This window comes from Mastomys coucha, unplaced genomic scaffold, assembly GCF_008632895.1.
Source record: "Mastomys coucha isolate ucsf_1 unplaced genomic scaffold, UCSF_Mcou_1 pScaffold21, whole genome shotgun sequence".
In the NCBI taxonomy this organism is placed as follows: Eukaryota; Metazoa; Chordata; class Mammalia; order Rodentia; family Muridae; genus Mastomys; species Mastomys coucha.
In genome coordinates this window covers 88,724,499-88,748,691 of record NW_022196904.1, presented here as the reverse complement: position 1 = coordinate 88,748,691, position 24,193 = coordinate 88,724,499, and the positions used below count along the sequence as shown (strand labels likewise).

Below are 24,193 nucleotides of genomic sequence, written 5' to 3'. Positions count from 1 at the left end.
CAGATGCCTTCCGTACTTTCTCAGAGTGGCCACTTAGTGGGAAGGCAAATAGCAAGTACTTAGAAGTGTAATGATTCTTTTAAAGGAGAAATTCAAGATCCAGTGGGATGTGGAACAGGAGGCCCCAACCTCAGTCTTAAAAGGAGGAAATATTTCCTTGAGGGTGTAACTTTCCAGCTGAGAGCTAAGCTATAGGAGATGATCCTATGCAGTGGGCAGGGAGTGCGAAGGCCTCCCAGGCAGGAGAAGGCAAGGTGTTTCTACAGAGGGAGTTCTGAGACCATGTGGATCCACATTGGCTCTGAACAAGGGAGTGGATTAAGTAGGGGCTGACAGCAGTTTCATAAAGATCAGCTTGTCTGATCTACTTAGAAGATTAGTCTTTTATCTAAGAAGACAAAAGAGAGCAAAGTGCCAGACGTTGTTAACGACCTTTCCAGCAAGAGCTTTTACCCACTGAGCCATTTCAATGGCCATAAAGAAAAACATTCTAATTGGTCTGAACTAGTTAAGAGTTACGAAGTTAGCCCAATAAGAGGTGATGGTGGCTTGGTTCAGAGCTGTAGCAGGAGAAATGAGAGGAAGTAGGTGTGACGACTGTTTAATACAAGTTCCAGGACTTGGTAATGTGGGAGTGTCAACAGAGGGCGAGAGGCAAGTGTAAACTATAACCCCTGGTTACTAGCTCTGTGACTTGCTAGTTGGTGCCAACAGAGAGGTAATATTACCCAAAATGGTGCATTTGGGGGTGTAGGGTTAATGGCATATATGCAGAAGTATAATCTGAGGTGCCAGTGAACTGAGAGGCAGCATAGACATCCCATTGCTCTGAAAAGCATTCTCACTGTCTCCTCTACCCAAAGAAGTAGTGCAGGTAACAAACCATGCTGGTTAATATGCGAACTCACATGGGGACGGTCACATACACACACACACACACACACACACACACACATACACACACACACACACACATGCTCAACTGCTGGACATGCTGGGATACAAAAACAGGGACATCCAAACATTTCATTATAACCTTAAACTTTTAACTTTATTTTATATATCTGGGTGTTTGCCTATGTGTATGTCTGTGCATCACATGTGTGCCTGATACCTGCTGTGGTGATTTGAATATGCTTGGCCCTTAGGGAGTGGCACTATTAGGCATAGCCTGTTGGAGTTGGGGTGGCCTTGTTGGAGAAGGTATGTTATTGTTGTGGTAGGCTTTGAGACCTTCTCCTAGCTGCCTAGAATAGTCAGTTTTCTGTTTGTTTTCAGAGCAAGATATAGATAGAATTCTCAGCTCCTCTAGCACCATGTCTGCCTGCATGCTGCCATGCTTCCCGCCATGATGATAATGGACTGAACCTTAAAAGCAGTAAGCCATCCCCAATTAAGTGTTGTCATTTACAAGAGTTAACTTTCTCATTGTGTCTCTTTACAGCAATGGAAATCCTTACTAAGACACCTGCAGATGTTAGAAGAGGGTTTCAGATCTCCCTGGAGCTGGAGTTACAGATGTACTGAACTTCCATGTAGGTGCTGAGAATTGAACCTGAGTATTCTGGAAGAACAGCTGTTGTTCTCAATCCCTGAGACATCTCAGCCCTCAAGTCCCTCATTTAAAATGGTATAGTTGTTTTTTTTTTTTTAAATCCTATGCATATCCTCCTATATACTTCCAATCATCTCTGGGTTATTGATAATACCCAATACATGTAATATGTCTATAGTGGAACAATATGTAAACATTTGTTATGCCATATAGTTTAGGAACTAGGAATTCAAAAGTATGCACATGTGTAGTGCATACTTTTGCTTTGGTTTTCAAACATTTTAGTATGTGGCAGTTTGAATCTGTGGGTGAGGAACAGTGACTATGCAGGATCAGTTGTATTTGGGGATGAGGGGACAAAAGAACACTGAGCGACGTGGTCTGCCCTGCCTCAGGACAGCTGTTTCTGACCTCTGTGTTCCTAGTAAGGAGTGGTCTTAACACAGAAACAAATCCCACAGGGTCTGCAGATAGCTTGTGCTGCTCGGGGAGGTGAGGTGGACCAGGCACATTCTCTTGCGACCTCCAACACACATGTCTCAGGACTTACCAGCAGAACGTGGGAATGAACAAGGCTGTCAAAGTTCTTCTCATGGAGCAATGAGAGCCCATGCTACCCATTAGTATTAATTAACCAAATCCATCTTTCTCTGCAAAGCTACTGAAGCGTTTTGTAAAACAGATGTGAATCTGCCTAACTGTTCTCCAACCCACCATCCCAGGTCTCTTCAGAGAGCCTGCCTCAGGCCTGGAGTCTGCCTGCTTCCAGACAGATGCTAAAACCAAAGAACAAAGGCTGTGGGAAAGCAGGACCTCCCTGGTCTCACTGGCTCCTGGAGAAGTCACCACAGAGCAGAGCACAGCAGGGCACAGAGGCATCTCTCGCTCCTCCTCAGTTGGCTTAGGATCCTCAGTTTACCCTTTATTTCTTAAACACTCTTGCCTTTCCAACTGACATAAGACTCTTCACTTTGTAAAATGTCTTTTTTTCTCTTAGAGCCAGGGTCTCACTATAGGTTCACAGAAATCCAGTGTCTCTGCCTCCCAGAATACAGAAATTAAGGGTATGTCCCACCCTCTCTGGCCATTTTACATAAAATAAAGGTACAGGTTTTAGAGTCAGTAGATCAGGGTTTTAGTCCTGGTCTGTCCATTCACTGGCCATATGTAGGGCCTCTTTTCCATGTCTACCAGTGGCAACAATATTGTAAGGATAGCGATCCTCAGCCTGTCTTGCAGGGTGTGTATAAAGGCTTCACATGTTAGAGGACATTTCCAGGGTTATTTCATCACCGACACAATGAATTTGCCATCATCACTCTCATAGCTTGAAGTCAAGTGGGAGTAGTGGTACCTGGGCAAGACCAGACCTTGCTCCTAGTCAGACAAAGTAGGAGGAAATCTTCATTCCCCTTCCCTTAGATAATGCTGTCAGCCGTTCAGGAATGTGTTTATTCTCACCAGAAAACACCGGTCCAAGACGTGTCCAAGAACGTCTGCCTGGTTATCCTTCCGAGATATTTTCTTCAACCCAGTATCAAAAGAAACCTTCTTCTGGTTTTCCTGACCTTCTGTGGACACCTTTGCTACACCTTTCTTCATGCTGCCTTTCCGAGACACTATCCAGTGTCCCCGGCCTGTGGGGAGGGTTGGGACAGTGAGTAGGGCCAAGGGTGCGAATACACAATATTTATCTCTAATGCCAAAACCCCAAGAGCTTCTGAGGATTGACACTACCAAGCACTCACTACTGCTGAAGCATGTCTGTGCACATGTCTCATTTAAGAGACTCTACACTCAGTGAGAGCTATGCTACAGATGAAACGGCTTCTGATGAAAAGGGAGGGATGGCTGCCCAGCCCCTTTCTTATCTCCAAAGCAAGAGATGCTTGTGTGCCTCCCAAGGCTACTCTTCATTTAAGAGACAGAATCAGATTTTTCCTGTTATATGATGTCCTCCCTGATCCCTGTCAGCACAGAGGATTAGTCTCTCAGTGCTAGGCATCTACTCTACCACTGATCATCTCCTGGGTAAGGACTCTGACCTCAATTGCATACATCAGCACAAAGAATAATATGATGCCCAGGGATGTAACTCGGCTGGCCAAGTGTTTACCTAGCATACATGGAAACCTCAGTTCACACCCTCACCCCCGCACTATATAAAACTTGTTATAGTGGATCACACCTGTAATCTGAATACTCAGAAAGTGGAAATAGGAGGACCTGAGGTCATCCTTGGATACATAGCAAGTTTGAGGACTGGGTTACATGGAGACCTATCTTAAAAATTAAAAAAAAAATTATAACATTCATAGTAAGTCCATTTAAATATCATGAAGATGTTCTATAATGTTATCTTACACATTAGCAATTAATCTACCATTGGCATTAACTGTAATCTTTATATTATTTATTTACTCATTTGTTGTCCACGTTCCCCTCCCTCCAGAATAGACCCTCTTTAACAGCAGAGGCCTTGTCTGACTAACTGATCTTCATGTCCACACAGCCTGCACAGAGTTCAAGGTCAACTTGTTTAGGACAGCCAGGGCTACCTAGAGATACTCAGTTTCAAAAAAAAAAAGAAAGAGAGACATTGGGCTGGGATGTAGCTCAGTGGTAGAACTTACCCAACTTATGTAAAGAACAGGGTTTCATCCTTACCAACAGGAAATAAAATACACAAATATCTACTTCAGATTAGCTCTCCCCAGGGAAGAGCCTCTACAATCACATAAGGCAATTCCTATTCTATCTACCCACTTGCTCTATCTAGCTATCTATCATCTATCTACCTATAATCTAACTATCCATCCATCTACCTACCTTCTACTAGCCTTACTTCTTTAAAGAATCCTGACTGACATTTAAATAGTGATTTTATATTTCCCTCATGTCTTCTGTATTCATTAATGAAAGTTTTACCACAAGAAAAAGATGTTTCTTCTCTCCTGCTTATTTATTGACGTAAATGTTTATTTATATCATTATGGGCTCATGAATATTTATCCTATCATTATTTATTTCCCTATCTAGGCTATTTATTTCCCAGATTTGGCTCTGTTGTCTGACTCCTGTGTCCTTTCAACCTGCTCTCAATGCTTTTTTGAGCACTTCTTTACTTTCTGGTACCACAAGATGTTTAGAGCCCAACCTGAATTCTTTTCTTCTTGCCTCAAACCTGTGAAGATCTATTTTTCTGGGGAGCTCTTACTCTTTTCATTGGAGAATGGTATTTAGAAACCAATATCCAAGATCCAAGATCCCGGCAGCAAGTATATTCTTCACTAAGTCCACACCTCCTTGCTCTCAGTGAGTATGCATACCAACACATGCAGATAAACACCTCCCTCCCACCTCTGTGTCTCTGTCTGTATCTGTCTCTTTCTTCTGTATGTGGAAAGAGTTGGAGGGAGCGAGGGAGGGAAAGAAAGCATAAATCCACAAAGATTGCTTTCTCACAGGATTCAGACAAGTAGGTGGCCAGGAACAGTGCCTAAATACAAACTGAAATTCCTTTGAAGAAGCAGGGCAAATAAAGCTGGGATGGTAAATAGAGCTGGAATAGAGCTCAGTGGTAAAACCCTGCCCTGTCACATGTGAGGCCCTATGGTTGATTCCTAGTTACTATACCCCTCAACAAATTGGAGGATAGGCTAGAGAAGAAGTCAATCCATGGTCCCTTTTTCCAAGGTTTTCCTCTGTTTTTGGTTGCTAGTACCCAACTATTTGTAGAGATAATCTCCTATGCACTGTGTAAAAGCATTCACCTGTCAATAAATGGCTGATTGGCCAATGAGCTGAGGCAGGATTAGAAGGTGGGACATCAGCAGAAACAGAGAAATTCTGGGATTGAGTGAGGTGTGGGAAGATCGCCCCCACCTCCAACTCTAAAGAAGCCAGATGCATGATACTGAAGGAGAGGCAACTAGCCATGTGGCATAGCTAAGACTAGTTTAAATGGGATAAATGAGTTATGAGATAGTGGAAATGAGGCCAAGTCTGTGGCCTGAGCATTTATTCACATATATAATAAGTTTCAGAGTCATTATTTTGGGGAACTTATGTGCAGGTGGGAAAGCCCACAGTTACATAACTTATTCATTATAGTATACTGATATAGTTATTCTATTTACTATCAGTTAACTAGGACAGTTTTAACTCTGTAAGTTAATCTCATACTATTCCTAGTTTATGAATTAAACCTTATCAGGTCTACATGTATGGAATGATGCAGTATATACATATATGTGTATATACACATATATGGTTTATATGCATATATGGTTTGCATTACTCATGTTATATGGTTTGCATTACTCATGTGTTAGGCACTGACAAGTCAATCTCTCTACTGAAGATAAGGGAGTGGGCAGCATGTCACAAAACCAGGGGTTAAAGAATGTGGGCTTTGCTCTTACCTACTTATCTGAAGCAACAGAGCTACCTGACTTCTAGACAGTATTTCACCTCTAAGGCTGTGCTCACTCTAAAAGCCCCTGCCTGGGCAGGCAGGGTTTAACTAGACGGATATTTGAAAAACTACAGAAGCATTAGCAACTTCATTCGGGAGTGGCACAAAGCATGATGGCTCATCTAATAAGAGAATCAGGAAGAAAGGTGCACAGCAGACTCAGAGGTCATGAGACTGTCTTTGGAAAACAGAGGAGAAGGGTAGTGCTTCATGGATGGAAGACTCTGGCTAACTCAAACACTCAGGGCAAATCCAAAAGCTTTGTGAAAAAAAAGCATCCTAGGAAAGAAGTGCAAATAAAGGAAAGAGGTTATGGCAGAGTGTTAAGGGTGGGTTAGCCTTTGATTGACATGGCGGGCCTCTACAGGTGTCAGCAATGAGAGGCCACTGAACAGAAGCCACTACGGTTAAACACACTGCAGAAGGCCCACTGAGGCTGCTGCAAAAAAGAGGGGTGGGAGGGGATGGGCCTTTGTGGCAAGGAGAAACTGAGCAAAAATGGCGCAAGGCAGGAAGCTGGGCATAGAGAAGAGGCAGCAACAGAGAAGTCACCTCACCTTCTTCCGGCAACCGAAGGAGACTTTTGGCTGGAAAGCAGTTGTTGAGGCAAGGCTTGCCATTATCCATTTTGTACATTCCTGAAGACACCATCTCCCTGAAGGATACAGGGCAGTGGGGAGTCAGAAGAGTAAAAAGCTGCAGGGGAACCCTTCACCCAGTGCCATCCATGAGCCTAACAAGACCACTGTGTATTGAGCATCCTACAGCTAAGGACCAAGAGGCTCTGCTTCAGAAATAGGGCTGCTGTGAACAGATCAGGGAGGTGGGACCTGGGCTTTCCAATTCAAACCAGTCCTGATTCAGTAGAATACTAGGTTAGGCTTAGACAGACGTGGTTTGAATCCTTGCCTAGCTGTGTGATAAGCAAGTTCCTCTGCTCCACCGAGTCTCGAAGTCCTCATCTGTAAAGTGGTGGGTGATAATCCTACTTTCACAGAGGAGTGAACAGATCACATGTGAAGGGAAGTTGTTTTTGTTTTAACAGAATTCAGAGAATTGAGGCTCACATTTTAGGAAAAGTCATGCACAAACTAAATTTGGACTGGATAAATCTGATTTGAGGGGTAAACTGAAATTTACTGATGGAGAGAAGAATAAATGGTCCAAAAAGAAGAGCCACAGAATTGAGGGCATTGCAGTGCTCAAGAAGAAGCTGTCAGTCTCAGGAAGGGGAAGGGTATGACCTAGGACTCTTTGCCAGCGAGCAGAACAGGAAAGCTAGTGCCTGCTCTTGAAGGGCACTCGCTATGAGGGGTGGGGTTTGGTGGTTGGCTGTGGTTTCAAACTGTAGGTGACTGGAAGATAAAGCCAACTTCTGAGCTTTGCACAGTCATGACCAGAACTGTGCTTGAGAAAGGAGGCCTGACAAAATTGGTCCCAATGGATGAGACTGGCAATGGGCACTGCAAGTAGGGAGTACTGTACCAAGCCAGTGCAAGGTATGAAGGCCCATGTAACACAGGAACTAAACCAGGATAAAGAGAAAACACCCCTGAGAGGAGGATCTGGGAAGCCAGGTAAAGTTAAACGCTAACACAGGCCATGAGGAATTAACAGGCCTCCCAGGGAAGAGGAGAACTAAATACCGATGTGCAATGTTCAGAGGAGTGGGGAGAGGGAGGCAGAGTAAAGCAAGCAAGGTAATTTGCAAGCAAGGTTTCCAAAGACCTGTGCTGTGAAAGGGAGGAGAGAGGCAAGCAGGAAGGCATGGCCAAGAGAAAGCAGGCAACAGGGCAGGGTTTGGAGGTGTGGGATGTGGGGAATGTCTGGAGATGTACTCCCTGGCTCACAAAGGGAGCAAAGGCAACCAACGCTTTCATGCTAGTCCCAGCCTTGGAGGGCAGTCACTATAAAGCATGGGTCAAATGCTGGTAAGATACTTACTGTGTGGCCTTGGACACTTAAATTATTTAACATTGCACCACACTGCCTCAGTTTCTCCCTTTAATGAAACACAGAGAGTAAGAGGAGGACTTCTGTGAAGGAACTGTTCTGATGATCTAATGAGAAGATGCTAGGGCGTGGGTTTAGGAGAGTAAACAGCAGCTGGCTAACACATGGAGAACCTTCTATGATGACCATTGCTAATAGGATGAGAAAGGCTCACCTATATACCTGTCACCAAGAGGAGGGAGAAGACTTGAGGAGGAGAGAATGAGAAAGATGAGCAATCAGGAGGAAGGGTAGTTGGGGCCTAGGGGAGGGGTTCTTCCACTGAGGAAGAGGAAGGCCAGGGAAAGGAAGGCTCCCTCAGGGACAGCTACAATAGGGAAGACATATCTTGACTGACCCATTTCTCTACCACCTAAGGAATCAAAAGAACACAAAGGAAATAACCTTTTACTTCCTGTTGGTTGTACATGTATGTACACACATGTATACAAACAGAAATGTGTGTACATACATGTATACAAACAGAAATGTGCACACATGCATGTATACAGAAATGTGTGTACATACGTGTATAGAGACAGAAATGTGTGTACATGCATGCATACAGACAGAAATGTGTGTACATATGTGTATAGAGACAGAAATATGTGTACATATGTGTATAGAGACAGAAGTGTGTGTACATATGTGTATAGAGACAGAAATGTGTGTACATATGTGTATAGAGACAGAAATGTGTGTACATATGTGTAGAGACAGAAATGTGTGTACATATGTGTATAGAGACAGAAATGTGTGTACATGCATGCATACAGACAGAAATGTGTGTACATATGTGTATAGAGACAGAAATGTGTGTACATATGTGTATAGAGACAGAAATGTGTGTACATATGTGTATAGAGACAGAAATATGTGTACATATGTGTATAGAGACAGAAATGTGTGTACATGCATGCATACAGACAGAAGTGTGTGTACATATGTGTATAGAGACAGAAATGTGTGTACATATGTGTATAGAGACAGAAATGTGTGTATATATGTGTATAGAGACAGAAATGTGTGTACATGCATGCATACAGACAGAAATGTGTGTACATACATGTACAGAGACAGAAATGTGTGTACATGCATGCATATAGACAGAAGTTGGGAAGAGATATGGTTCTGCCTCCAGGATTTGACTTGGGCTTTTTTTTTTTTTTAATCAAATTATCACTGTCTTCAAAATAATTCATCGAAGGAATTACTACCCCTAATCACAGTTGAGTGTATCACCTGTCACTCAGGAAACAGGAAGTTAAAGAGTTTACAGAGTTCAAGAACGATGATGAAGAGCTGAGGGGCAGTAGAGGCCTTGCCTGGCCTCTACTGGCATGTGCAAGAGCTTGAGTTTAATCCCAGCACCACAAAAAACCAAAACCAAACCAAACCAAAAAATCCCTCATATTTATCATTTGTATCTATTAGTCCTTGTTTGTCTGGTGTCAGACCTTGCATAAACTTATGTAAGCTAAGTATGGCAAATAGAGGCCTTTACAGGAGTTGGGCAAGCTATGGCAGAGGGCAAAGAAAGCTGGATGCCAGTGACAGGAGAAAAGCAGAGGGTGCATGTGTGTGTGTGTGTGTGTGTGTGTGTGTGTGTGTGTGTGCTTCCGCAGTTGCTGCCAAGCAGAAATCTGAGTCAACATTGCCACATCCTTCCACATGCCCCTCCTTTTTTCCCCAAGAGAAGTCTGTCTGTTTTTTTTTTGTTTGTTTGTTTTTTTGTTTTTGTTTTTTTTATGAAATCTGATTATTTATTATGAGCAACTTATCTATCATTTTGAAACAATGTGCAGGCCAAACCAAACATCTGGGAAGGTAGTTAACCCTGAGGCTCCTGTCGGTTTTCTATGATGAAACCCTTTGACTTTCACAGGTCAAAGCAAGAAGTTCTACTCAAACAAACAAACAAACCACCAGAATACTACTAGTTCTTAGCTTTGCAAATCCAACAACAAGCATCTGCTGTTGCCTGGAAATGCATAGCAGGAGATGGCCCAGTGTGGTCTAGACCCTGTCCTGGGCTCCAGGCCTTTCTTTTTATCCTCTGCTTCTATGGGTCATTTGCTGTGGCAAAATTTCCACTCACATTGGTCAAGCAGTCTACCCCTCTCTACTGCCTTCGTTCATCCTCAGACTGTACCCCCACCTAGACTGTCACCACATCCTTCTGACTGGATTCTCACAGGAAAGCCATAGGCCCTAGTCGGTTTTTTGTTTGTTTGTTTGTTTAGCTAAACAAATGATTTGCTTTTGCTTTACTGGAGATGGGAACCCAGGGCCTCAGACACACTGGGCAGGTGCTCTGCTGCTGAACCCAAGGCCTACCAACCTGCTCTTGAAACCTGTTCTCCAAGGTCCTTGGCATCTCTACCCTACCTTCCCAGCTTACCTACTCCTGTCCATTTAGCCTACAAGGGTACATGGTATACAGTGTTCCCAGCTTTGCCCGTTGTGCTTAGTGCTTAGTGTTGTTTCTGCATAACATATCCTTTCTCACTCTGTCCACCTTGGTTGATCTCATCCATTAAAATTCAGTTGCAGGGCCTGTCTCTCAAAGGTCTAAGTCTCTTAAATTGTGAAACTTGGAGATTTTTCTTTAACAGACATTAGTTATCAAAAAGCCTGCTTTGGGGACAGCTTCAGATAATGTGAGACCCTCCAAGGCCCCCTAGCTGAGGGAAGGGAGTTATGTAAAGACTGTGAGACTTCAGTATCAGAGTACATAGGAAGAACCCATAAATGATAGGGGCAGTGAGGAAGCAGGGAGTGAGGTGTCCTGGTAAAAGGTTTCCTTGGAGTGACAAACCTGAGGTGAGGCAGAAGGAAGCGGGCAGTTCCTGAACAAGGAACCCAAGTTTGGCTCTAGTATCTGCTACAAAGCCTCTGTGAGAATGACCTGAAGCCATGGATAAAGTCCATGGAGAAAAGCCATCTCTCTACACCCTGCAAACATGCCGCCCCTCTCAAAGCCTTTACTGATCTCTCTAGTGAGAAACAATTGTGCTTTTGCTAGACTCTGAGCTTATTCATTCGCTTTGTAATTTTCTCCTTTATGGCTCAAGTACTTCCGACCTCACAAGATAACCACCAACCATGCAAAGCTCCCCCAAGGGACTAGGAGCCTCTGGGTTTGAAATGTCAGTCCATTGCCTCTCATCTCCCCGTGGAATCTAGCACATATGAAGCACCTAGTAGACATGAGAGAGTCTGATGAAGGACATCATGGTACTCCTGGGACCAAGGATGTACATAAATCTCTTCTCTCTAATTTCCCTCAAGGGAAAGGGCAGTATTACATAGTTAATTATCTGTTTATCCTAACACAGCATCTAGCACATGGAATCTCTTGTTGGATGAGTAAGTAAAGACCGGGCTCTCCTCTGGCTTAGTGAGGAACCTATGTGTATTCTGATCCCTGAGCTCTCCGTCTAAAGGGTTGGAAGCTTTTCTCATGTGGTCCTCTGACACCCCATACCTCTAGGATCATATGTGTTACTTTATTATTATTTTGTTCCCCTCACCAACTTCCCACCTGTTTCAGGGCCTATGAAAGCTGCCCCCAAAGCAGGCTTTTTGATAACAAGTGTATAAACCCACTTCCTGATTGTTTTTGTCAATAGACACTAACTAGGGTTAGTGTTTCTATGAGACTCGCCTATGGGCAAGCCTGTGGCACATTGTTTTTGATTAGTGTTTGATGTGGGGAGGGCCCAAGTCTCAGTCGGAAGGCATCCTGGGTTGTGGGTGAAAGCCAGCTAAGTAAGCAGGCATTCCTCTGTGGGCTCTCTTAGTTCCTCCCGTGGCTTCCCTGGCTGATAACTGTGATCAGGATCTGTAAGACAAGTAAACCCCTTTCTCCCTATTTTTGCCAGTGTACTCTGATGCCTAACACAGAGCTTAGAATTCTCAAAAAAAAAAAAAAAAAAAAAAAAGACAGATGACCAGGTACAAAATCAGTTGATTTGTTTTTCAGGATACCACTCTGGAGAGCAACCAATCTATCAGCTAGCCAGGTGACAGAAAGCTAGCCAGGGAATACCTGCATAAATCATTATCGGGAACATGATAGAAATGGCAGCCACTAGGGAAGGCTCTAGCAATTCACTAGGATACCTACCAGGGCCGAGCTGCATGTCTATTTGATACTTACTTGATCTTTGACCTCGGAAATGTTTCTTTGCCTTCCTTTTGCTTTTGCTTCTTTACCTGTCTCTTTACCTGTAAAAGAGATAATGTAATTTCTTTTTAGCCAGTTGTTAAGTACTCTTGAACCTTAGCAATTGGATCGATGGAGCCTTATATTCCAAACTGTGTCTTGTATGAAGGGTCAGGGCATGTGTAGTGGGGATGAGAGAATGAAAACAATTCCAAGAAAATGATGGGATAGCTATGAAGAGAAATGGGATTGGGAAAGAAGGCAGTGTACTCAAGGCACTGGTTTGGTCCTGAGTATTACACATGGGCATGCACACACAAATGATACAGAAACAGACACAGGCATAGCTCTACAAGAGCAATAAAGTGCAGTAATAAAAGAACCAATGAATTGTAAAGGAAGGGGCCATCTAGAACATCATTTCAATGAAATACATTTCTGCAGAGCAGAAGCAGGAGAGACAAAGTTGAAAGGTAAGACCCACAATGGGAAAAATACACACTATGCATTTAACACAAAGAATAAATCCAGCTCAGGCATTACCCAGGACATAAATCCCAATTCAGCATGAGGAATAATAGGTGGGAAGGTATGGGTATACAAGGAAAGGGCCCAGAAGGGGACATAGCTCCTAGTTACATTTTTTCTAGAATGTAGCCCCAGTAGAAGCATGGACTTATTTTTATGGTAGAAAATGAAAGTCCAAGGTCCAGATTTGAGGATTAACTTCAGCTACCTCTGGATTCTATCTCAAACTTTAAAGCTAACGTCAAGTTGGCTTTGGTACCCCTTAGTTCCAACACACGTGTATCTTTTGTCTACTTGTCTCTTTCCTACAACTGTGTGCCTGCATCACCCCCACATCAGACTCCCACCCAGGCACGGATGCTCCTGATTTGCAACCATTTGCATACTCCCTTCTTTTGCCTTTATCTTGATTCATGCAGTTCTTTTCCTGTATCTCCCTGTTCCCAGATTGACCCTCTGCTACTATCTCAGGCCATCTTAATTTCTTTATAGAATTTAATCTTATTTTATGTGTTTTGCCTACATGTGTGCATGTGTACCCAATGCCCACAGAAGACAACTTAGCGCACTGGATCCCTTGGAACTGGAATTATAGATGGTTGTGAGCCTTCACATGGGTGCTGGGAATTGAACTGGAATCCTCTGCAAAAATAACCAAATACTCTTTCTTAACTGCGGAGCCATCTCTCTAGCCCTTATGCCTATTTCTTCACCGAGGGACTCTATTACAATGTATCAGAATGACCTGCTTTTCTGACTGTTCTCCACTACACCCACTTCAGGCTGAGGCCTTCCAAGGGCAAGCCTGAGTCCTAGTAACCTCTTCATCTCCAACATCTCAAACAGGGCATGGCCTACAGAAGGATGACTCTTCATAAGTGCTACCTCAACTAAACTAAAGCATAAACAAAATGCTGCAGACATGCTTTGCTTTGTCTGGAAGGACGGCAAAAGCAAGGACCAAGGGAGGTTTCCCAGAGCTGGTACCATCAGAGCTGGGTGCTAAGAAATGGAGAAGTGACAAGAGGGATGAATGGCAACAGCAAAAGTTATAAGACACTGAACTATGAAAGGATAATGGAAACCTCATGTGTCCCCATTTAAGGACCCCCATTTGTCTTCATTTTGAGGACCAGGCCTGATTTCAAAAAGACTGTAAGAAGCCAGCTTCAGGAATAGACCATAAGTCCCAGAAACTAGGTCATAAGGCACTAGCTCTGGGAAGAAACCATAAAATCCAGAACAAGATCATAAAACCTTTTCCTAAAGAACAGCCTGGAGATAACCACAAAAATGGGGAAATATCGTATCTCAGAATGGGCCATTTGCACTGGACAGCCCTATTTCATCACATGGTTGAATGCTCATGACATAGGAATGTAGACTACTGATCATCTATGACCCCCCTAGCACCCACCAATGAAATTTTAGATTACCTAATCCTTCTAGAGAGTTCCCCTGATTCCCTACAAGAAGGCTGCGTGCATTTATCTGGGGTCACCATTTCAAAGAATGGTTGATCTCCACATGCTGATGTTTCTGCAGAATAAACGCTCTTTGTTTTTGCATACTATCTGAGTCTCGGGTCTTCCTTCAGTGATTTTTAGACCCTTACAACTGGAGTGGCCAGGATTGCTTAATAGAGGATGAAATCTAATCTCCTTTTCTTTAGTGATCATGTGAACATAGCTTTGCCAAGAACATCTTGTTTCTCTCATTCATACTCTAAGTGTCTAGAACAGGACTAAGAACATGTTAAGCAATTCAGAGGCTGAGGCTGGGCATGGTAGTTTATACCTTTGGTCCCAGCACTAAGGAGGCAGAGGCAGGCAGATCTCTGGGAGTTTGAAGCAAATCTGTCTACACAGTGAGTTTCAGGACAGCAGACGTTACGGTGAGACCCTGTCTCTGAAAAACAAAACGTCTAGCAAATTCAGTATCTGGCCAATCATCTGTACACAATAGAAAATATGTAGGTATAAAAGCTAAATAATGCAATGTAATATGGCATAAAGTGAAATTACTATGTGATAGCTCAGGCCTCAAGATTAGCAACCAGATTTACTTTCCTTATATGCCTTAGTTTCAATGTCATGTTTTATTGGTGCTCAATATTTTTTTCTCAATATTTATAAAAATTACATTGTCAAACTGGAAACATGCTTTTAAATTAAAAAAAAACTAAAAAGTTGGCTTTAAGTGTGTTCTGACCCATCTTTTCTGGTCTAAACAGCATTATCTTGAAACTGACACAGAATGGGTGGATGTAAGTGCATGTAGGGCACTGCCTGACACACAGTAGGCACTTAATAAATGATAGTTCTACAGGAAGCACTACTAACAGCTAAGATGATAGTCACTTCAGAGACAATAATAGAGCTAATTAATGTTCTACCATCAGGGATCGAAAACGGTGAAGAGCAACCTCTACCTCCCATCTTAGGACACAACATCTAGGGCTGGAAAGACTCATAACTCAAGCAAACTTAAGTTTCCAGCCACACCTGCCTTCGGCGTCGTTTCCGCCTCCGAAGAGCCCGCGGAGGCGATGTCCCAGTCAGGCGGAGTGCACGCCTGCGAGCCTCACGGGAATCTCGGAGTCGCTCCACGGTGGCGCTTGCCACAGCCTTCCCCACCCACTCCTTAGTAACCGCGACGATGTGGCTAGCAACGTAGGAGGCAACCGGCGACGGCAGATTCTAACTACAAGTCCCGTCAAGCCCCGCGGCCACTTTCAGCCCTCGCCAGAACACTAAACTACGGATCCCGATGGGCGCTGGGCTACATATCACGTGAACAGCTTCAACCTATCGGCTTTGGACAAGTCGTATGGGAGGGAGACGCGGAGAGAGACAAGATGGCGGCGTCGGCGTCGCAAGGCGGGAGAAGCGGCGGTGGCGGAGGCAGTAGTGGGGCTGGCAGCGGCCCCAGCTGCGGGACAAGCAGCAGCCGCAGTGGTTTGTTGGATAAGGTGAGGAGCTCAGTCCTGGGGACAGTCTAGAGCCCGGGGAATGCCCAGGAGGTGGTGAGCCTACCTTCCCATCCCCGCCCCCCTTATTTTCTGCGGCCCCTTGAGCGCTCCTCTATAACACACCAACGCACACTTGTAACTTGCACACGTTGAAAAGCAATTCTTCCCTTTAGTCGTCTCTTTTCGCAAGTGTTGCTTGTCCCTAACCGCCACCGCAGCTTCTCGTAATTATGGCAATATTTCACCAGAATGATCACGTTTCTATTGTGCTAGGAGGGCCACTCTTGAAAATGCTCATTTCACCAACATGGAAAACTGAACTCCTAAAGAAATTGAAATAATTTCCTCGAAGTTGGTATTCCCCAAACCCTTACACCATCTTCCTTGCGTGTTGCTACAGAGCCCACAGAGTTCCTTGGCCTTAAGTTTTTAGGCGGGTTTTTTTTTTTTTTTTATGATATGTCAAATAATGAAATATTCGTATGTTGACTTTCCCTGTTGGTCTGATAGGAAACCTTAAGATCCCTTTTGGGCTCCCTGCCTTTCTCTCTCTTTTCTTCCCCTGCGTGTCCTTTTCTGTCTGTACCAGCTGGGTGCTTTCCACTCTGTCTACACAATTATTACTACACATTTCACATCCTTATCCATAAGGGCTTAAAGGAAAGAGGCAGGGGAGGAAAGCTGCTTCTGGGTTGACCATCTCGCCCCTTGCACAGCAACTTGGAAGAAACAGTTGCCTGAAAAACAGGCCTAGTATTAGTTCTGCCTCTAGCTCTGTGTCCTAAAATGTGCCTGTTCTTCTCATCTCCTTACTCATCTGCAAAATGAGGGGTTTAGCCCAGTATACCTTCTGGCCCCTTTCCAGCGTTGTCCTTCCCAGCTGATGTGATGAGGGTGAAGCATGGTGCTTTAATATAGTAAACCATTTTTCTTGAAACATTTGAATAAATACTTTCTTACCCTCTGTGCCAAACAGATGGCTAGGGCTTAAGAAATGGATACCTGATCATTCCACATTTGTGTAGCTTCCTACATGGTAGGCAGTGCTTCACAACTGACCCACATCTCCAGTTCCCTTTGTCCTTTTTGAGGGTCCTTAGATTTAAATTTGAGACAGGGTCTTGCTATGTAGCTAAGCTGGCCTGGAACTGGCCTTGTGCAGGATCCAGGAACTAAATTTGGGTTGTAAGCCTTGAGCCATCTCTCTGGCCCTCAGGTCTTTCTTGAGGAAAAGTACACCGAATATGGTAGTGCTTAAGATTTTTTAGTAGGCCTACTAGAAGGGTCTAAGTAAACTTAGTGAAAGGTAGGGTTAGACTGGAGAAGGTTACTTAGGCGTGGGATGTAAAGGCTTTTGAGACTATATAAAGTGACTTGAGGAAGGTTACTTACATAGTTCATGGAACTAGACATAGTTTATAGGATTTCTTAGAAGGACAAGTCTGAGTTGTAGTGTAGCATAAAAAGCCCTGGATGATTGCTCATTACTAGACTTGTATTTCTTGACCACAGTAAACATTGTAGGTAGTCTCATTATAGGCTTGTTATAAAGATTAAATTATATTATACCGCTAATGTTTGTTTTAAAGGCCTGTATAAAAACGGAATGGCAAGGTGATGAGATCCCCAGCTGGGATCAGAAAGGTAGAGTGTTCTCATAGAGGACTGTCTTCATTTTGTTTTGTTGATACAGGGACTTACTATGTAATCCAGTAAGGGTCTTTCTGCCTCTGCCTGCCTAATGTGTGATTACAGGCATGTTCCACCATACCTCCCCACCCTCAGATTCAACCAAGAAATGAAAGACAGGAGAGTGAAAATGGTCAAGAGCTGTTTAAGGTCCTTTTTTCCTAGGAAACTTCTGCTAACTTTGAATTGTTCCTTCTCTGAGTTCTTCTCACATCTGGTGCACCTGTCGATGCCTGTGTCCTGTCCATTTGAATGTTTCTGGTTTCCTGTGAAGGTTTCTCTACACTGATTGTTGTAGAGTGAGTGCTTACAGCCCTAAATTTAGCTGAGAAAAATTCCAGCCCAGTCTCAGGAAGAGCTGTAGAGGGTGCTGCTTTGAAGTGTCTCAAACTGACTGACTGTTAAGGTGCAGAGCGTGGGGACTTGTCCTGAGGGACAGAGCGGGTCTGGAATGAGGACATCGGCTGTTCATGTGAGGATGCTGCCTTTAGTAGACCCTCTTGACTTATTTCTCTCTGCCTTTGGGCCTGGAGGAGGTTGTTAGCTCTGAACCTATAGTTTGACTTGCTGTGAGGAAGTGCAGTCTGGGTGTGCGAATGTGCTTTCCGCTGTCTACACTGGTGTGAGTGTCTGCTCCTCTGAAACCGAGAACAAAGCAGCACATACTTCCTGATTTTTAAAAATAAGTTTGCAGATCTAATCTTCCATCTTGAAGTGACTTAGTTCACTGCACTAAGTTGTTTTTGCCCCATGTCTTTTAGAGCATTTTGTTCTGTGTGGGAGCTGTAAAGAATAGCTGTTTCCCAGTTTGTTCAGACTGTTGAAATTTGGTTTGGTATGGTGTGGTATTTTATTTATTTATTTATTTATTTAGGTAAATTATTCAATCCTTTTTAACCTCATTACCTGGATTCTGTCTCATGGTTGGATTCTCAACCTGGCTTTAGAACACATCTTCTGTATCTTAGTTGAGAACATAGATCTGGGACCAGCTTTGCTTTGAATTCTGGCTCTCTCCTTGCCAGCTGTGTATTCTTGGACCAGCTACCAAATCTCTTTGTAACTCAGTTTCTGCTCTTGTAAAGTAGGGCTAATAACAGTGTGTGAACATCTCCTATCTTTCCTCCTTTCTGGGTTTTGACTGCCTTAGATAAATATCTTAAGTGTATGTGTGAAAACTGTCCATATCAGATTCCTCGGTTTTTAGTTAAAAACAATAGCTTTCCATATTTCCCAGATCAGAGTAAGATTTTGTAGTGTTGAGGCTTGACTGTTCATATTTTCATGTATTCTTTGTTACCTACTCATTGTAATAGTATATTTTTAAAAATTGAAAATAATATCTAAGTTTTATTGTCCGATGGTTTCTTTTGTCGTTGGTATGCGATTTCAGGAAGGTTTTGTAAGTCCCCCAACCCTGTACCTGCTAGCAGTCTACCCTAGGCCTTATTCTTAGCTCTAGGCCACCATAAAGAGCTTTTTTTCCAGTGAGGAGGCACAAATGAAGACTCTCATGCTTGTAAGCTAGCAAGAAGTCTAGTTTCTGTCTGAATGTATCCGTTGTAGACATTTTATATAAATGAAATATATATACATGGACTGTTGTGACTAGCTTCTTTCATGTAACATATTTTCAAAGTTCACACGTGTTCTGTTGGTTTGGTTTGGTTGTTTTGAGACAGGGTTTCTCTGTGTAGCCCTGGCTTTCCTGGAACTCACTCTGTAAACCAGGCTGGCCTCAAACTCAGAGATCCTCCTGGCTCTGCCTCCTGAGTGCTAGGATTAAAAGTGTGCATCACCATAGCCCGACTAGTGCACATGTTTTATAGCATGTATCAAACTTTATTTTATATATCTAAATATATTCATCAGCACTGATAAGCCATTTTAAAATTTCTATATGTCTGAGTGTGATGTGTGTGCCATGACACTTGTGTGAATATAGAGGACAAACTCAGGTATCCTCCTCATCATCCCATTTCCACCTCCCTCCTCACAGGAGCATGGACATTACAGATGTTGTTTAGGTGTTCACAGCTAAGTCCAGTCTTACATATGGCTTCTGGGACTCCAAACGTAGGTCTTCACACTTGTGTGACCAGTGCTTTACCTACTGAAGCCCTTCTTCCAGTGGATAGTGATTCATCACATTTTATTTTTCCATTTATCAGTTAGTATTTGTATCATGCACCTTTTGGCTACGTGACACCTATTTTAAACACAATTGTCCACTGGGTGGACATTTTCAGTTCTTTGGGCTATGTACCTAGGTATGGAATTGCTGGATCATATGGTAACTGTTGATATTTTAGTTAATTAATTTTTGAAATGTGGTCTTTGTAGCCCAGGCTGGCCAGGAACTGGTGTGGCTTTGCTTCAGTCTTCTGAGTGCTAGGATTTGCTTGGTGTTTACTGCTGTAGTTGGCAGTGTGAACCTGGGCGAGTGGAACCTAAAATGTCTAAAGTCTCATGCAATAGTCAACTTTATTCAGAGATCAGACAAGACAGTTTATCCTCTGAGGGTTAAGAAGAGTCACCTGAGTACGTGTACAATCACAAGAGCAAGCCTCCTGTGGTTAAAAACAGCTAAAGTGAACTCATCCCTTCCCACTATACCTTCAAAGACCACAAAATACAGTCCAGGAACAATTCTGTATTCTGAAGAAACTCAGGTCACAAGACTCATGTCTTGTCTTTTTATAAGCCCTCAGAAATCTCCTCTTACTGGACTGTGTTCTGACACCTTGGCCCCTGTGTTTGGCTTTCTGAGGAACTGCCAAAACTGTTTTGTAGCTGAGCAGTGGTGGCGCACGCCTTTAATCCCAGCACTTGGGAGGCAGAGGCAAGTGGATTTCTGAGTTCGAGGCCAGCCTGGTCCACAGAGTGAGTTCCAGGACAGCCTGGGATACACAGAGAAACCCTGTCTCAAGAAACCAAAAAACCCAAAAAACAAAACTGTTTTGCACATTAGGGATGCCACTTTCCATTCCCACTGAGAACCCAAAAGTCATTTGTAGTGTAGTTGCAATTTCTAAGCTGGTTGCATGTAGTGTTTAAATGCATGATCTGCCATATCCACAGAATAAGGACTCATCTCACATCTTGTTTCTCCAGGTTTTTGTTGTTTGTGTTTTTTGAGAATCTCACTATGTAATGCTACTTTGCCTGGAATTCTAGAACTCATTGTGTGACCAGCCTGGCTTTGAACTCAAGTTGATTTGTGTGCCTATGCCTTCTAGAGTGCTAAGACTAGAGACGAGTACCTACTTTGTTGTTTTTAGGCAGGGTCTCCTGTGTTCTAGGTTGGGATTTGACATGCACTGGTTCATATGGTGCTGAGGATTGAACCTAGGGTTTCCTGCGTGTCAGGCAAGCCTTCTCTACCATCTTTTTAATCATGAAAGTCCACCCTAAGCTCTTTCCAGCCTTAGCTCTCAGATGTATTGGCACCATTTGTGGGATACTGAAGCTATAGTGTCCATTGACAGAAGCTGTCTCCTCAGAACTGCAGTAACGTAGGCTTCCTGAACGTGGGGCCGGGCTGCTATTACAGTTTGGGTCCACAGAGTAGCAGTAGGGGAGTTTTTTTCATCAGTTTCTCTGTAATTGCCACTAATGTGCATGTTCATAATTTAATTGACACATGGTAATTTCTAACCTCCAACTAACTCATAAATGCACTAATAAGCACTTGTATACCAGTAATTTCCATTACAGTATTTCTTGGCCCTTAAAAAAAAACCTTGAAATTGAAGGTTCAGTGTGCTAAAGGCTAGAATCTTGTCTTGGTGATACCATGGGATTTCAAATTGTATCTAAATTAAGCAACTGCATTTTCAAGATACATGTCATTTTCTTCCTGAATTAACATTTTCCCCTTTATTTTTGCACTTGTTATTCCTGATCTTGCTAAATGTGTGTTTATGGAAGGTAAGGGTAGATATATACTTAAACCCAAGCAGTCATCACAGCCTCTGAGTATCAATTTCTGTTGTCTCCTTATTACTGGTTAGAAAATTCTAGAGTCAAAGGTAAAATACAGCTGTAGAGCTTAAACATCTCAAACCTAGTATACACAAAGGAGGATTCATCCTTTTTCCTCCTGTGTTCCTTCTCTTGGGAAATGGCATGATAGTTCAGACAAGTCACCTGAGAGCCCTAGTTGTGGTAGGTGGAACCCTATCACATCTCTTTGTTCAGTCATGTTACTTCTCACCAGTTCGTTACTAAGTCCATCCAGTTCCACTCCCATCCCCTTGCTGATGTGATGTAGAACATTCAGGTTCTGCACTTAAAGGCTCTGTCTAACTTATTTATTATTAGTAGTACTATACAATGAAATATTATACATGTCCTGGTATTACCTTTGAGATCATCTGCAGATTTGACTGAGGTTTGAAAATCAAAACAAAACCAGCAAACTCCCTTCAAACACCTAGAGGTGGTTGATACTCACCCACTTAAAATCTTACCCATTTCCTGCTCAGAACCAAGTTTACCTTTAGTCTTGTAAGCAGTCCTAGGTTATGGTTCCGTAGCCATGTTCCTTGTTCCCACTACTGACTGTCCTGCGTTGGCAGTGTATATCTACTTTCTGAACTGGAGTAGACAGAGAAACTTTCTAAATCAGAGTGGGATCCTTTGTTGATACAGCACTGTCACCCCTGGTGTCCATGTCAGAGTGAGTCAAGGAGACCTTTGGATCAGGCTAGGGAACTCTCTGAAGCAGTCCACTGTGGTCCTCATTTCACCACAGTTTCCACTCTTACTGAGTAAGACAAAGTAAGTGTTCCTGCCACTGTGCTGTTCTGAAGACTGTCGATCTGCTTAGCATACTCTGATGACCAAGAATATTTTCCTTTGTTGACCCATCCCCAGCCCTTAATGCCTGCATGGGGAATAGAGGCTATAATCCCCAAATAAGTTAATTCTAAAAAATGACTTCCTATATTGTTTACATATTCTTCAGAATAGAGGTATATTAAAAAAGCTTCACCGAGCATTTGAGAAGTGAGATTCCCAATGCCATGCTGCAGTGAAATATCTTTGTAGAACTTTCTGCAGTAGAGATTCACAAGTGAAATGAATCTTCAGTGATCCGTGAAAATCATCAAGTGCCCTTTTTCTGTGAACTAGCCATTTCTGTCCTCCAAAATGTGGCCAGGGACAAGCATGCCCTGTTCCTCTGTTGATAGAAAAGTGGTTTCTAGTAGCTGTAGTGCCTCCTTCATGAATAGAAATAGCTGTTCCAATGAATGGTATAATATAAACTCATAGTCATGATCTGATCCAATTAAGCTATTAAATAATAACAAGTCCCTACTATGACTGTATTTTTAAAAATGTCAGGAGGAGAAAGAAAAGTAAATGTATGTGTCAGGAGAGTTCCCCAAGATTGGTGACCTGTTTGATAAACCATGAGACTCAGTACATAATGCTGCTTATGGGCTGGAATGCAGAAGAAACCACGAGGTAGTCTAGAGTTCCTCTGCCACTAGAGCCCCAGAAGATATCCCTTGAGTAAGGAGAGTTGTGACAGCACATAAATGGTGGTGTGGTCTACCAGGGAACCTCATTAGATACACAGTGGTTTTCCCTAGGGTACCTTATGCCTGGTCTGTGTCAGACTCCTAGAATGAAAGGTGTGTGGTCACAGCTTAGACACAAGGAACTACTTTTAGCATGTAGGGGATGTTTGATATCAATGTTGAAATCACTGTATAACTACCAAGTTGCCAGATAGCAGGTAAAGACCAACCTGGCAAATGTGCCCTCCTAATTAAAGGTGGCAGTCCTTAGGAAGACCTACCTTAATTCCTTTCCATGTTACCCTTCATTATAATTTATCCTGTGAGCTCTCATGTAAAACAAACTTGCCTTTGTGCCCCCTCCCCACCTCCATGTGTGTGTATAGACTTACATATGTAGGTGTCTTTTCAATTGACCTTGTTTGTTTTTGAGACAGTCGTCTTTGTAACCTTGGCTGTCCTGGAACTATGGAAACCAGACTGGCTTTCTCAAACTTAGAGCCATCTACCTCTACCTCTGGAGCACCGACTAAAGGCATGGCTACCGTGCCTAGCTCTGCCTTACATCTGAGAGAAGATCTCTGACTGAGTTCAGAGCTCTCTGATCTCCTCAGCTCCTGTGTTGCCTTTTTATTCCTCATTATTGCCCTTTGCTGTTTAGTTTAGGGAGACCAGGGAGAGGGAATGGATGCCTGCATAATAACAGGGGGCATGGGATTTACATGTTTTAGCAGGAGGAGCAGTTTTTGAGAACGATGACCACAAAAATAGACACTTAATGTCAGTCCCAGTTGTCCAGATATTTTTCTGCTGTAGCAGAGAGGGCTAAGGCTGTTCACGAATACAGAGTAGAATGCTGTTCCCTCTCCTCAGAAACCAAATTAAAGCCTTCCTTATGGTTTTTGTAGTTCACTGGAAGAGTTCCTGTTCTCTCTGTTGAAGATTCTGGGTACCAGGCAGTAGAGTTAGAGTTGAAGCTTATTCAACATGTTCAGTGCTGGTTCTGCATTTCATCCCTGAAAATTACTAGGAGATTGGAGAGACAAGTTTCATTTCTGGATTGTGCTGTGCTCAGTGATTATATCTGGGGTAGGGGGTCTGTGCGAATATATGTTTTTCTCTTCTTCCTCTTTTGGAATGACAAAGTGTTCAAAATGACTTAATCATTTTACAGATAATCCAAACCTTGTTGTAGGCTTAGCTCTCTGAATTGTTTGAGGTTATTTAATTAGAATATATTTGACTGAATGCATATGAGCCAGCTGTTTGGATAAAAAAAAAAAAA

General features: G+C 43.0%; 2 protein-coding genes across 4 annotated transcripts in view; one reads left to right on the top strand and one right to left on the bottom strand.

Moving 5' to 3' along the window:
- Positions 1-15,441, bottom strand: part of Xrra1 (X-ray radiation resistance associated 1) — a 67,036-nt gene extending 51,595 nt beyond the window's left edge. Inside the window, exons 1-4 of one of the 3 annotated variants that reach the window (XM_031387511.1) lie at positions 15,225-15,441; positions 12,187-12,254; positions 6,590-6,687; positions 3,017-3,192 (exon numbers count right to left, since the gene is read on the bottom strand). In XM_031387511.1, the coding sequence (XP_031243371.1) occupies positions 3,017-3,192; positions 6,590-6,683 (270 nt within the window). In that variant the 5' untranslated portion in view covers positions 6,684-6,687; positions 12,187-12,254; positions 15,225-15,441. The remainder of the gene's footprint in view (positions 1-3,016; positions 3,193-6,589; positions 6,688-12,186; positions 12,255-15,224) is intronic. The other 2 variants (XM_031387510.1, XM_031387512.1) reach the window with 2 other exon arrangements.
- Positions 15,442-15,460: 19 nt separating this feature from the next.
- Positions 15,461-24,193, top strand: part of Spcs2 (signal peptidase complex subunit 2) — an 18,168-nt gene continuing 9,435 nt past the window's right edge. Inside the window, exon 1 of the mRNA XM_031387513.1 lies at positions 15,461-15,691. Within this exon, the coding sequence (XP_031243373.1) occupies positions 15,578-15,691 (114 nt within the window). The 5' untranslated portion in view covers positions 15,461-15,577. The remainder of the gene's footprint in view (positions 15,692-24,193) is intronic.